Source organism: Halichoerus grypus, chromosome 2 (assembly GCF_964656455.1).
Source record: "Halichoerus grypus chromosome 2, mHalGry1.hap1.1, whole genome shotgun sequence".
Taxonomy (NCBI): Eukaryota; Metazoa; Chordata; class Mammalia; order Carnivora; family Phocidae; genus Halichoerus; species Halichoerus grypus.
The window spans coordinates 29,139,103-29,153,416 of record NC_135713.1 but is presented as its reverse complement, the minus strand read 5'-3'; the positions used below and the strand labels follow the sequence as shown (position 1 = coordinate 29,153,416).

The following is a 14,314-nucleotide window of genomic DNA, read 5'->3' as shown; positions in this document are numbered from 1 at the left end:
TTTCCATTTTCCCAAATGTAAGCAGCATTTATTGACTTACTTCCAAAGAACAGCATATGGAAAGGGGAGGAAAAAGTAACTTTACAGTGGAGAAACCTTAAAAACATGATAGCATGTACCCCCACTATGTGATAAGAAGGACACTTCACCTCTGTGATATTCATCCCCAAGACCCAGAGTCCCAGGCTAGCCAGGAAAAACATCATAAAAAAACAAATCAAGAAACATTCTACAAAATACCTGACCAGGACCCCTCAAGACTGTCAAGGTCAGGAAAAACAAGGAAAGACTGAGAAGGCATAATCAACCAGAGAAGACTAAACAGACATGAAGACTAAATGTAAGGTGTATCTTCGAAGGCATATTAGTGGAAAAAACAGTGAAATGCAAAAACAGTTTGGAGTTTGATTCATAGTAATGTACCAATGTTGGTTTACTTCCATAAATGTACCGTGGTAATGTAAGATATAAACAACAGAGGAAATTGAGTTAGGGGTATGCCTGAACTCTGGATGATCTTTGCAGCTTTTCTGTAAATTAAAAAATATTCTGAAGTTAAAGTTTACTAAAATTTGAAATGGATATATCAATATGATCTTGTCACTTAAATACACACACACACACACACACACACACACACACACCTGTATTTTCTACCTCTTTCCACTGAAAAGGTCAAGAAGGAATGATATCCCACTATTAATGAGCAGGTATAACATTCAGATTTGGTCTCTAAATACCATTCCCACTTAAAAAAAAAAAAAAAATGATCTCTATGGGGGAAATGCTGATTCTAGGACCTGGAAAGGAATATACCAGGAAGCTTACATCATGTTATGCCAGAAAATAAGTAAGCTTTTAAAGTCTAATGAGTACATGTCAAAACTACATAGCAATCAGGGACTCCCCTGGCCAAATCTGGGACAATTTAAACGTCAAAAAGAATAATGACTACAACTGACTGGAACACATGAAAATTTTAAAGTCATAAATCCTGCCACTCAAAAAGGAAAAAGAAAAAAACACCACCACCAATAACAGCAACAACTCATTTATCACCACCTACCCCTGAAATAAAAATGGGTAGTTAAAGAAATAACCAAGTATTTATCCTGCCTTCACAGTAGAACTGTATTTTAGGGTAGCCAAATAATATCAGTTAATATGGAAAAGTTCTATTAGAAGAACGTCAACAAATAAATGTAGATGAAATAATGGAATTTAGAAAACCAAGAAAAGCACCAACTTACAACCCTCAATGAGAGAACTGATTCAGGTATGAATAATCAATGGATGCTAAACCTATTAAGTGAAGTAATGATGAGATCTAGGTATTTCCATGCCACCAACTATCTCCCCACAAAGTTCTTGCCTATCTCAAGTATATAATATTAACTTCACAATGGAAGAATGAGATGTCACCAATTTAATCCAGGGATCAATCTTAATTGTGAGTCTCAACAAGTTGCATTGTCAGCAACAACTAGACAATAAATACATGCCATGTGATGTGATACACTAGAGATGATCATCAAGGCTTTGAATCTTCTATAGGAAATACTGGAGACAAAGAAATAAGTTAAATGATACCATAAAGAAGCAATTAAAAAATTCAGGGAGGAAAAACCTTGTGAAACACAACTGACCTGTCTGTTTAATAAAGTCATGGGAAAGAAAATGGTTTGGAAGGAGACCCTCTTCTAGATTAAAAGATATGTAAGAGAGGTACACAATAAATGTGATATGTATTACTTGATTGGATCCATGTCTGACAAACCAACATTAAAACACATTCTGAGAGCAAACTGGGGAAATTTAAATATGGAATGATTATTAGAAATATTAAGAAATTCTAAATTATTTTGTTAGGGTAATTGGAGCTATATTTATATAGGGAAATGTCTATATTTTTGAAAGATTCATGCTGAATTATTTCAAAGTGAAAGTTATGTATGTCTTTACTTTTAAATACTTCAAAAATTACAAAAATGAGATGAAGCAAATACAGAAAAATGTAACTGTTAAATCTAGGTAAAGGATAAACAGCTATTATAGTAATCCCTTCACTTTTCTCTATGTTTGAAATTTTCCACAGTAAAAAATGAATTACAGATGGATGCATAAATAGATATAAAATACACATTAAGTAAAAAAATATGTATTGTCATAAAAAATAGAGTCACATTACTTGGACATTAGGGGCAAATGATAGCAAAGTTAAACAGTTCTCATGATTTAAAATAGTAACATTCACATACTGTTTGCAGTACTAGAATTTATATTAATCTTGTACAGATTGTCAAGAATTCTCTTTATTCCCATCTACCCTTTGATAGCTCACTATTATATATAGGATGCAACAATTTAATTATGGAAGAGAAAATAAGCTTATTCTTGGGTTTTTCTGCATTTTCAATTACAACAGTGTAGCAAATGACACAGTTTAGTAATAGAGCACTGGCTTGAGACTCATGAGACATGATTCTATTCGGAGCTGATCATTAATAGAGTACTGAATAATCCTGAACAAGTGGATTTACAGTTGTAAAAGTAGTAGGGGAACACAATCCTTAATCAAGAGACTATCAAACGGGAATAAAAGATATTACCTCGTATTTTAAATACATTTTTTAAAAGTCATCATACTAACTCAAGATACCAAGTTACTATTTTAAATAAGAGCTTTATTAAATACAGCCATCATTGGAGATACCCTGTTTATAAATTTGTTTTTCCTTTCCAATTGATCAGAGATCTGCTATGTTCATTTAGGGAATTCTCAGATCTTTACTAAAGATAGTTTAAGAGTTAGGACTTCAAAATTTACAAGTCAGTATGATGTGTACAAAACTGACCAGAGCCATGTTTAGATATAAATTTTAGGTTATTTTGCTAGATAACTGTAGCTGCCAGAGAAATCTGAAGTCTCAGACCCAATTCTGAGCCACATACAGACATTTATTATCTAAGCATTTATTAGCAAGTAAGCAAAAACAATTCATATGACCTGCTCCACAAGATTAAGAAAAATCCCAGCTCTCTAGCCTTTCAGTTACTCCACCACCACTTTCATGAAAGGTTCACTGAAAGCAAACACTCAATAGCCCAGAAATAGGAACTTTATCCATATAGTTGAAAGAATCCAGAGTTTACAGGTAGATACTAGGTCTAGCAAAAACCATCATCCCCAAGAGTTCAAGTTAAAGGCAAACTAGATTCTTAAGCCCTACTCATGCAAGAGTAGAAAATTGGGTCTAAGTAAAGTTCAGCTAATTCACATATCTTGAATATCTAGTTAGTCAGTAAGACCTCATTTCCAACATACATTATGCAAGTTAACAAGATATCAGTTTCACCAATAAAAATCTATTTTTGATATCTAATATCTAAAAGATATCTAAAAGATAAAGATAAAAAGATATGGTCAAAAACAGAAATAAGAGGGTGGCCTGTGGTTGCAACATGTAAAGCCCTTTCTGATATAATGCTAGCTGACCACACCTGCACAGTGCAGCACTGGCTAGCACCTGGTTATTGGCTTAGCATATGTCATACACATATACATAACACTACACAGTATTTACTAGAGTATTGAAATAAACTAGGCAAGGTAATAATCCCTAAATACAAATATTTTTTTACAAAACAACAAAAGACTGAAAACATCTTTAAAATTTAGGTTAATGAAAGTGAAGGAAAGAAATCTAAGGTACATTTTTCTTTCATTCAAATAATGAAGGTAACATATGGTCATATAAACTTAGTGTATTTTGGTACAAAGCATTATAGACAGAATTCAAATGATAACAGCTCTATCTTCAAATATGAAGGTATTAAGTTGTGCAATACATACCATTCACAGGGCTGAAGGGATCGAAATGCCTTAAAAGAAGCATCCATTCCAGCAAAATCCCAAAACTTAACATCATAGTCATATCCTCCAGTCACCAAACGGGCTCCTGAGGGATCCAGACCCAAAGCAGAAACCTGGTTTAAAAAAAAAAAAAAAAAAAATTAACTGGAGAAAACTACTTACAGTCTATAATAACCTCCATTTCCTTTCTCTAACCTGATCTCCTATATTATAGGCATTGGAAGTACAGCCCACCAGCTGTTATTACTTCTAAAAAGTGTGACTGGATAGCATCTTCTCTATTATTTGACCTTGTTATTATGACTGTTATTTCTTTTGAAATAAAGAAAAAATATTTTAATGTAATTAATGTATTTGCCAGCTTAGTCCCAACTTACCTACCAAACCTCATAAATAATTCAGCTTTTTCAATAAACAATTTTGAGAAAACCTTTTGATATTTTAACTACCACTAACAGAAGACCACATGAATCTAAAATTACCAAAATGAGAAAATGCCAAAGGGAATGTTAAGAAATCTATTTAATGAAGTAGGACAAAGTAGAAATTATTTTCTTGTGTATATGGCTAAATGACTCAATATAATCACCTTAAACAGTTATTTTTAAAGCTGAATTTATAAGTGACTAACTACATTATAATACCACTTTTATATTGTTTCCATAAAATATCTGCCTTCCCTGTGAATTTTCCTAGGTCCAATGCACATGTGAATGCCCAACTGGTAACTCACTATTCTTAAGCAGGAAGTCCCTGGATCTACTGCCCTCTCAGGAGGAAAAAAAATACATTAGAAATAATTAACAGATATTACCATACATATGAAATACTAAAAGGATCAAAGTTTTATATAAAGGAAGCAACTATAAATCAGTTCTCCTAATAGACTTGAAATGTTATTAATGTAATAGAATTACTGTAATTAAAACCAGATATTTACAAAATAATTTTACTCATTTCAATCACTACCTGCAAACACTGATTTCAGAACATAAGGGAATTATATATAAATATAATTAATGACTTATTATATGTTTAAATTAGATAGGTACTACTCTAAATGTGTTAAAGAAAGCATTCAAATGAGAACTAAGTCATTTTTTATGCCTGAACAATTATATGTCCTAAAACCTAAAACAATGAAAAATAAAAATAATAAAAATAAACAGTAGCTTTTGAAGTCTAGAAAGTGACTTCTGCTACTACCAACTACAAACAAAAGTACGTCCATGCCCACTCTATCCTTCTACCCTCCTGTTACAATTAAAGAGGTGTCTTCCTCCTGATAGGACTAACTGCACCAGTGTTCATCCCATTCCAATACAATTTGAAACTGCAAATTCATTTGTGGTTTGTCTATTCTGTGCCTGTCCTCCCCTCAAGGGTGTAAGCTCCACTCCCTCGCTGCAACTGCCAGCATGGAGAACGGGGCAGAGGCCTACAGTCAGGGTAGAAGAACTGATGACTAGCCGTAGGCATCTTCCTTGAGTCCTCCTTGGGGAAAAGGAAAGGGCTGTTTGGAGCCAGCAGCTTCCAACTTCCAGAGAATCATTGGTCGGCCTTCAGCTGGGGTCATAATCTCCAGATGATCTCAGGATTATCCCAGGATGATCTTGGGATCCTAGGATCAAGCCCTGCGGAGCACTCCCCACTCAGGAGGGCTCCCCACTCAGCGGGAGTCCGTTTCTCCCTCTCCCTCTGCCCCTCCCCCCACCACTCATGTGTGCTCTAATAATTAAATAAACCTTTTTTTAAAAAAAAAAGGAAGCTCTAATTGATTTTTTAATGTGCAAAACAAGTGGGCACTATGTTTTTAATTATAATTCTTTAAAAGATAAAATTAAATTAAAAAAAATAGAAATATTTAAATAAAACATGTAAAACTCATGAACACTCGTAAAAATCTGAACTGGAGCGCCTGGGTGGCTCAGTCAGTTAAGCGGCTGCCTTCTGCTCAGGTCATGATCCCAGGGTCCTGGGATCGAGCCCCGCATCGGGCTCCCTGCTCAGCGGGAGGCCTGCTTCTCCCTCTCCCACTCCCCCTGCTTGTGTTCCTGCTCTCGCTGTGTCTCTCTCTGTCAAATAAATAAAATATTAAAAAAAAAAAAAAATCTCTGAACTAAATGATAGGGAAGCTTCTGTTTAAGTATGAACTGTCTACAGTTCCTTTCCTAATAGTTAGTAAAATTCTGTCACAATTTCAGAAAAATACCAGAACTCTGATTTAATAAAAAGTAGATATAAGATCACAAATCAGATGGAAATGGTTTCTTAAAACAGCAGTTCTCAGATACTTGGGTTTCAAGCCACTTTATACTCTTTAAATCTATTGAGGACCCCAAAAAGCATTTGTTTATGTGAGTTATATGTACCTGTATTTACCACAGTAAAACTTTAAACTAAGCCATTTTAAAATATTTATTGTTCACTTCATTTAAAACAACAATAAACCTACTATACTCTTAACAAATATTTTTATGAAAATGGTATTTTCAAAAGCAAAAAATTCAGCAAGAAGAATGTCATCTTTCTCTATTAATTCTATCATTTGCATCATTTCTGGGTTGATTTCTACTGATTGATGTTTTCCTCATTATGGGATGTATTTTTCTACTGCTTTACATATCAGACACCTAGAAAAAGGCAGTTTCATTGAAAAGAGAAAGCAAGATAATTTTATTCTTTCATTCATGAGGTTTCATTCATTCAACTACTACTTTTTTAATGGCTTTACAATAAAATGATTTCATGTTATAACTCAAAATTTTACATTATTAATCTTTAACATAAATATAGCAATACAAAAATAGAATCTGTAAGTTTAAGCAATAATAATCTTAGAGCAATACAGTAACTATATTCATTTCTTATCTCAATGTTCGTCTAAAAAATGAACTCAGGCCTTTTGATATAGAAATAAAGCTAAGGGTAATGAGAAATTTTCCCACACCATAAAAAGGAAAACTGTATTTTAGTTTCATTTCTTTTTTCACTTGTAATGTTCCTCTATCAAAGAACAAGGTTTTAAAGCCAACAATAACAATAAGTGTTGCTATTTTAAATGAAACGCAACGGTTATTTTGATTGAATAGAAACGTAATCTTTCTTTTTCTTTAATGCCTATAGCTTCTGTGTTATCAGTTGATTGTGCAATTAGCCTTAATACAAATGTATCATTGGTTTACTTTTCCATGAGAGCCTTGTTACTGAGAGGAAAGAATCAAATTTTTTAAACTTACTGTTTTAGTGCCATGCTTTAGAGTTATTTCATGCGAATCAGGGATCTTTTGGACAGGATTCTGAAAAAAGAAAATTCCATGACATCAATGAGTATCCAACATATGGGGCGGGGGGGGGGGCAGGACTACATGCCACATTCACAGGAAATATAATTTTTAAAAATTGCATCACTAGCTTTTTACACAACGCTTAAAAAAAAAAACAGGAAATAAAATTTCTGAGAGTATCTTATTTCTGCACTTCTAGATAGACTACAGTTGTTGAGCTGATAATAAATGTTCCTCAAATCTCAAAAAAGATAAGACTAAGAAACTCTTTAGGTTGTATGGAACCGTAAGCCCTCTCAGCATCCAAATATTTAAAGTCCTCTTTTCACTGAAAATTGGGCATAACTTAAAGTGCTTAACTACACAAAATAAAATAAAATCTGCACAGGGTAGATATATACCTTTTAACTCTTGAAAGTTTAAAAATCAAAACACTGCTGCTCCAAAATAACACAAATAAGGAACTGAGTCATTCAATGATTCATTGGTTCAATAAGCATTTGTTAAAGTGAGATTATTCCAGATGCTGGGTAGCATCAGACATAGCCTCTACCATTCCCCCTTCCAAGAAGCATGTGGTCGAGGAGGGGGAGATCAATCACTCTAATGCAATATGAGAAATGCTATGATAGACAGGAGGTATGGCCAGGATAATCGAGGAAGAGAAAAGATGGATGCATATATCAGACATAAGGAATCACAGTGATCATCTGAATATGAAGTTTCATTGTTTAGTCAAGTTTCCATTATCCAAGAGCTGGGTAATCACACTAGAATTCTAGGGCCATTACAAATTTACGTGAGGATCATCCGTATCTACTTAATTAGATATGTGCAATCTAACAGACTTTGGTCCCTGTCTCCCCTCATTCTTTAACATCCTTGATGAATCAATCACTAGTTTTATTTCATCATAAACTCTTCCCCTGCTATGGTTCTTTCTCCTCTGCACATAAACAATTAAAGTACTTCCCATATTAGACACACACACACACACACACACAATTTCCGCTATATTTACTGCTATATCATTATCTTTTCCTTTGCAATCAAGCTTCTTTACACAAGTTTTCGCTCAAGTGTCTCTGCTTCCTTTCACCCCTCTACCTCTACCACTCTGGCACGTCCTTTTATTCCTAATGCCCAGCACAGTTCTTGGCACTTAAGAGACTCTCAGTAAATACCTCTTGAATAAACAAACAAGTCACTATAAATGCCCCTGGACACTTTTCAGAACTTAACCTGCACAACTGACCTTTCAACAGCATGGCAACTACTTAACTACTTCCTTCTTCTTGAACCTGTTCTTTCCTGGGAGGAAGCAGGCTCGACAAGAAGCCAGAAAAGCTAGGGTTTTTATTTGTATTTTTTTTATAAGGTTGAACATTCTTTTTAACATTTTCTTTTATTTATTTTTTAAGTAAGCTCTACACCCAATGTTGGTCTTGAACTCACAACCCCAGGATCAAGAGTCGTGTGGTCTAACTGAGCCAGCCAGATGCCCCAAGAAAAACTAGGTTTTTCAATCTAGCCCTGCCACTCAATAACCCTGTCATAACTGCAGGAGAGTTACAACTCTATTTCCTCATTTGTATACAGAGGATAATAGCACCTGCCCTTTAGGTTACTATGAGGCAAGTGGTTTAAGCCTTATAATGCAGCATTCAGCACAAAGTAGGTGCTCAATAAATGACAGCCACCCTTTACTCTAAGGCTCACCTCCTATGTCGCCTATCATATCATCTTAGTCTATTTCCAGGCTTCCCTTCCTCCTTAACTGGCTAATTCCTACTCATCCTTTAAGATTCAATTGAGATATGACCTCTTCCTGGAAGCATTTCTCAACATTTCAAACTCTGGGTTAAATGACCCTTCCATGCATTCTCATGTCTCAGATAAGAGATAATCTCTCCTTATCTCGATCACAGAATTTATCAAAATCCATTGTAATTTTTGACCTGTCTCCCTCCCCACCACTCCGTAACCAAATTGCAAGATGGACACTTCTCAAAGATTGTGTATATCTATTATTATCTCTGAATCCCCAATCCATAAAACAGATGGTGTATGGCAGACAAACACAAAAGTGTTTTGGAATTAATTAATGGCCCAATGTCTACCTTGTAGATCACATTAGATTGCACTTTTTAATTTACTTTCAAACATTAATGTTTATGTCCATAAAGGAGAGCAGGTGCTATCCATCAGATCAGCCTGGCAAGTGACAATAAAGGATAACGGAGGTTTTCAAAAAGTGAAAACTTTAACAACCAAATGATTATACCCCAGACCAAAAGTAAATTTAAAGTTGCAAGTACAGGGGTGCCTGGCTGGCTCAGTCGGTAAAGCATGTGACTCTTAATCTTGGGGTCATGAGTTCCAGCCCCATTCTGGGTGTAGAGATTACTTTAAAAAAAAAAAAAAAGTTGCAAGTATAAAGAATTAAAGGCAGTTTTGTTTTAGACTGTCTGCATCTCAGAGATTACTGTAGTCTACTACCACCACAATGCAATGAAGAAGATTAGGAAATGAGAAGACACTGAACAGGAACCCTAACCTCACAGTAACCTAAAAAACTGCTGGAGAGTTTACAATTTACTTCAATACAAGACGTTACAGTATGGTTTACTATGCTTTGGAAAAGGGCTGCACATACCTTGATTTCAGAGATACCAATATTTCAACACAAATTCTAAAATAATTTAAAAGTCGAATAAAAGGGCGCCTGGGTGGCTCAGTCGGTTGAGCGACTGCCTTCGGCTCAGGTCATGATCCTGGAGTCCCTGGATCGAGTCCTGCATCGGGCTCCCAGCTCGGCGGGGAGTCTGCTTCTCCCTCTGACCCTCCCCCCTCTCATGCTGTTTCTCTCTCGCTCGCTCTCTAATAAATAAATAAATAAAATCTTTAAAAAAATAAAAAATAAAAAATAAAAAAAAAAATAAAAGTCGAATAAATGAATTCTGGACTACCCCTATATTAAATTATGTAAGCCACTGCTCTCTTTGCAGTTGACAACATTTGTAAGCAATAAAAACTCATGTATAAGTGCTAAGTACTCTTACAAAAAAAACAGGAGAACAGTTCAAATGTTTCACTTAGAGAAGATTCTATTATAGTCAGTGTCTCATTTCATAACTAATTACTTTTTCATCACTCAAAACAGAAACACTGTCACTAAGAGGAAGGATGAAAATTATTTCATTGAATTCAATGCACAATGTGCCTATATGTAGACAATTTCTGGCACTTAAAACTTACAAGAACACAGAACAATTTAGTATTTACATTAGGAGTGAATTAAATGTTTAAATAAATGTTGTTTACATTTAAAATCAAAGTTTTACTGGAATTCATGTAGGGCATAACTCATAAAAAGACCACATAACTGGCACAACTAAATCATCTAAAATAGTAGCAATCCATCTTTTGGTAGCATATCACTTGATGGTGATTGTTCTTTTTCCAGAACTTTTCCTAATGACTTTTTGGGATATGGCTTAAGTGTTAAATTCGCTATAACAGTAAAATATTTTCATGATTTTCACGCCAGGGGACATCACAAGCTACAAGACTTCAATGAAATCATTTATTATAAGAATTCATAACAAAAGCTAGTCTTAATGGAAAAGGAGGAAAGATACCAGCTTTTGTTTTGGTTTGGTCTTAAATGCCAACCAAAGGATTATTTCCCAGGCTCTTTGGTTTGCCCTCATAACAAGGATAGCAAATATATCTGGAATAACATGAGCAGTTCCATCTGACATATACCCTTAAAGTATTTTCAAAAGACTTGCAAATCAGAAATAACCTTTCTGGGATAAAGCTGCCATAAGTTTAAAAAGTTATATATGTATGGTACTATAAGCCCTAATCAAAAGTCTACCCAGTAATAAAGATCTGACACAAAGTGGCTATGAATTGTGTGGAGAGAATGAGGACTACCAACCAGGAACTTGCAAAGGAGTGCTACATTCTCCCAGAAACCATTTTGGAAATAGTTGCCCATGTGGTATCACAGAAAACCAAAATTAGAGTCTATTCTAGTATAACTCTGGAGCTCCAATAGACTGACTTAATAATTATTCATCATCACACATTCTCTTAAAAAAACATTTATTATTTAATTATACACCATACACCAGGGACTACAGTTAAAGATAAAAAGACTAACAACACAGACACTGCTCACAAGCACTGTCAATCCAGTAAAGCAAAACTGACAGGTAAACAAATAGGCAACACTAAAATGTTTCAGATGCTATGACAGAAGAACACACAGGGTTCAGTGCTCAATTCCATTCTGCCTGGGGAAGTAGAGGGTGATCAGAAAAGGCTTTACAGAAGAGATGCTTGAGATGCCTTTGGAAAAATAGAGGTTCCCCAGGTGAATGTGGAAGGCATCTAGGAGAGAATAAAATAAATCCTGACACTGCAAATATTTTTGCCTGGATAGAGTTTAAATTGCTGGGCAGGAAAAGGGAAAGGCAGTGATGAGGCAACTTCTAGAATGGGAGAAAATGTCTGCAAATCATATATCTGATAAGAGGTTAATATCCAAAAATACAAAACTGCTACAATTCAACAACAACAACAAAAAATAACCTGATTCAAAAATTGGCACAGGACCTAAATAGGTATTTCTCCAAAGAAGAAATACAGATGACCAACAAGTACATGAAAAGATACTCAACATTACTAATCATCAGGGAAATGAAAATCAAAACCACACTGAGATACCAATAACAGGATGGCTATTATTAAAAAAAAAATAAGAAAAATGGTGACAAGGATATACAAAAAATGGAACCCTTACACATTGCTGGACAGAAATGGGGCAGCTGCTATGGAAAACAGTGTGGTAGTTCCTCAAAAAATTTAAAATATGATTCAGCAATTCCACTTTTGTGTATATACCCAAAAGAACTGAAAGCAGGCTCTCCAAGAGATGTTTGTACACCCATGTTCATAGCAGCAAGACAACAGCCAAAAGATAGGAGCAACCAAAGTGTGAATAAACAAAATGTGGTGTATATATGCATATATGTGTGCATATATATATATATATATATACGGAATATGTAATGGAATATTAGTCATTCTTTAAAAGGAAGGAAATTCTTACAATAAAACATGGATAAACTTGGGGGGCATTATGCTAAGTGAAACAAGCCATAAAAAGAAAAATACTGTACAATTCCTATGAGGTATCTAGAGTAGTCAAATTCATAGAAAGTAGAATAGTGGTTGCCAGAGTTGGGAGAGAGGGGAAAATGGGGAATTACTGTTTCATGGGTATAGTTTCTGTACAAGATAAAAAAGTTCTGGAGACTGAATATACGACAATGTAACACTATTGACCTGTATTTAAAGATGGTTAAGACTGGGGGGGGGGGGGGGGGGGGAGGGATGGTTGAAACAGGTGATGGGGATTAAAGAGTATACTTCTGATGAGCACTGAGTAATGTATAGAATTGTTGAGTCACTATATAGTACATACAATATAGCACTGTATATAATATATACACTAATATACTAATTAGTATATATAGCTAATATAGCACTGTATGTTAACTATACCGGAATTAAAATAAAAAACTTAATAAAATGTAATAATTTTTAAATAAATAAAAATAAAAATGGTTAAGATTATAAATTTTATGTGTATTTTATCAAAGCTAAAAAAGAATTTTCATAAAGTCCACATAAGCAAAAAAAAAAAAAAATTAAAAGATGCATAGTATTAAGCCTGAATACTTCTTAATGTTCTAATAAACTTTAGGTAAGCTTCAAAATAAATCATTTATCAAATGTTTAAAATCTTCCTCCAAAAATGGAAAGTTATAGGTCTAAAATATTGCAGGAAGGAAAGACAATTTCCTATCTAATTCTCACAGCTGGTTCCAATCTTTCAATTAGTAGTATTCCCAAACCACCTCTCAATTACCCTCGGTTTATGCCCTATTGCAAGCTGCAATCTTGGAGAACATTTCTCAGTAACATGACTTAAAAGTATGTTGTTAAATAACTTTTTATACTTGTGTTAAGGCTGAGAAACTCAAAAAGGATAGGTCATTCTTAAATTTTATCAGAAATTATATTATTTTTTAAAATCCGTTACATTATCAATAAACACAAAGATGACAATTTTCTTATCATACAACAATGCAGGTAATAAGCCAACAGGATTTATACCAAAAGATACATTTATTTTCAAAAGCTACCATGAACATACGCCTTATCATTCCCTGACACCCTAAAATTTTGAGTATTTCTGCTCTTATTTGCTACTTCTGAAGACCTGAAATCTAGACAGGACTCTGCAATTAACTCCACTGTAACCTCCATTAAGTCACTCAGTTGTCTAGAACCTTAGCTTTTTCACTTATAAAAATGAAAAAATCAGGGGTGCCTGGGTGGCTCAGTCATTAAGCGTCTGCCTTCAGCTCAGGTCATGATCCCAGGGTCCTGGGATCGAGCCCCGCATCAGGCTCCCTACTCAGCGGGAAGCCTGCTTCTCCCTCTCCCACTCCCCCTGCTTGTGTACCTTCTCTCACTGTATCTCTGTCAAATAAATAAATAAAATCTTAAAAAAAAAATCAGATGAGGTAATTCATGACATTCTATGATGACATGGTTTACCTTAAACTTACTCACATCTGAAACTATGAACACTCCCCCTATCTCACTGAAAAGTCCTTCTCTGACTGCTATCTTCTTCACTTCTCTCTGCATTGCTCACTACCATGATGTTACCCTTCTTAGGTTGTTTTTCTTTGAAAACTTTCAATGGTTCTCCATTGCTTTTAGTAACAATCAATAACTTTTCACAGCATTCACACATTTTTGTTTTAGAAATTTTCTGCAACATTTGACTACTGTCCCAAGTTAAGTTTAGAAAATTAATGTTTTGAAGAAGTTTCTGGTCAAAGGGTACAAACTTCCAGTTACAAGGAGGTTCTGGGGATCTAATGTACAGCATGATGACTTGAAATCTCCTAAGAGAGTAGATCTTAAGTGTTCTTACCACACACACACAAAAAGAATTGTAGCTATATGAGGCGATGGATGTGTTAATTAACCTGACTGTAGTAATCATTTCACAATTTATACATATATCAAACCACCACATTATACCCTTTAAATATATATAATT

General features: G+C 34.6%; 1 protein-coding gene across 2 annotated transcripts in view; it reads right to left on the bottom strand.

Moving 5' to 3' along the window:
• Positions 1-14,314, bottom strand: part of WDR70 (WD repeat domain 70) — a 305,434-nt gene that overhangs the window by 240,798 nt on the left and 50,322 nt on the right. For both annotated transcript variants that reach the window (XM_078066655.1, XM_078066656.1), the window contains 2 exons: positions 7,114-7,173; positions 3,854-3,987 (listed from right to left, as the gene is read on the bottom strand). In XM_078066655.1, the coding sequence (XP_077922781.1) occupies positions 3,854-3,987; positions 7,114-7,173 (194 nt within the window). The remainder of the gene's footprint in view (positions 1-3,853; positions 3,988-7,113; positions 7,174-14,314) is intronic.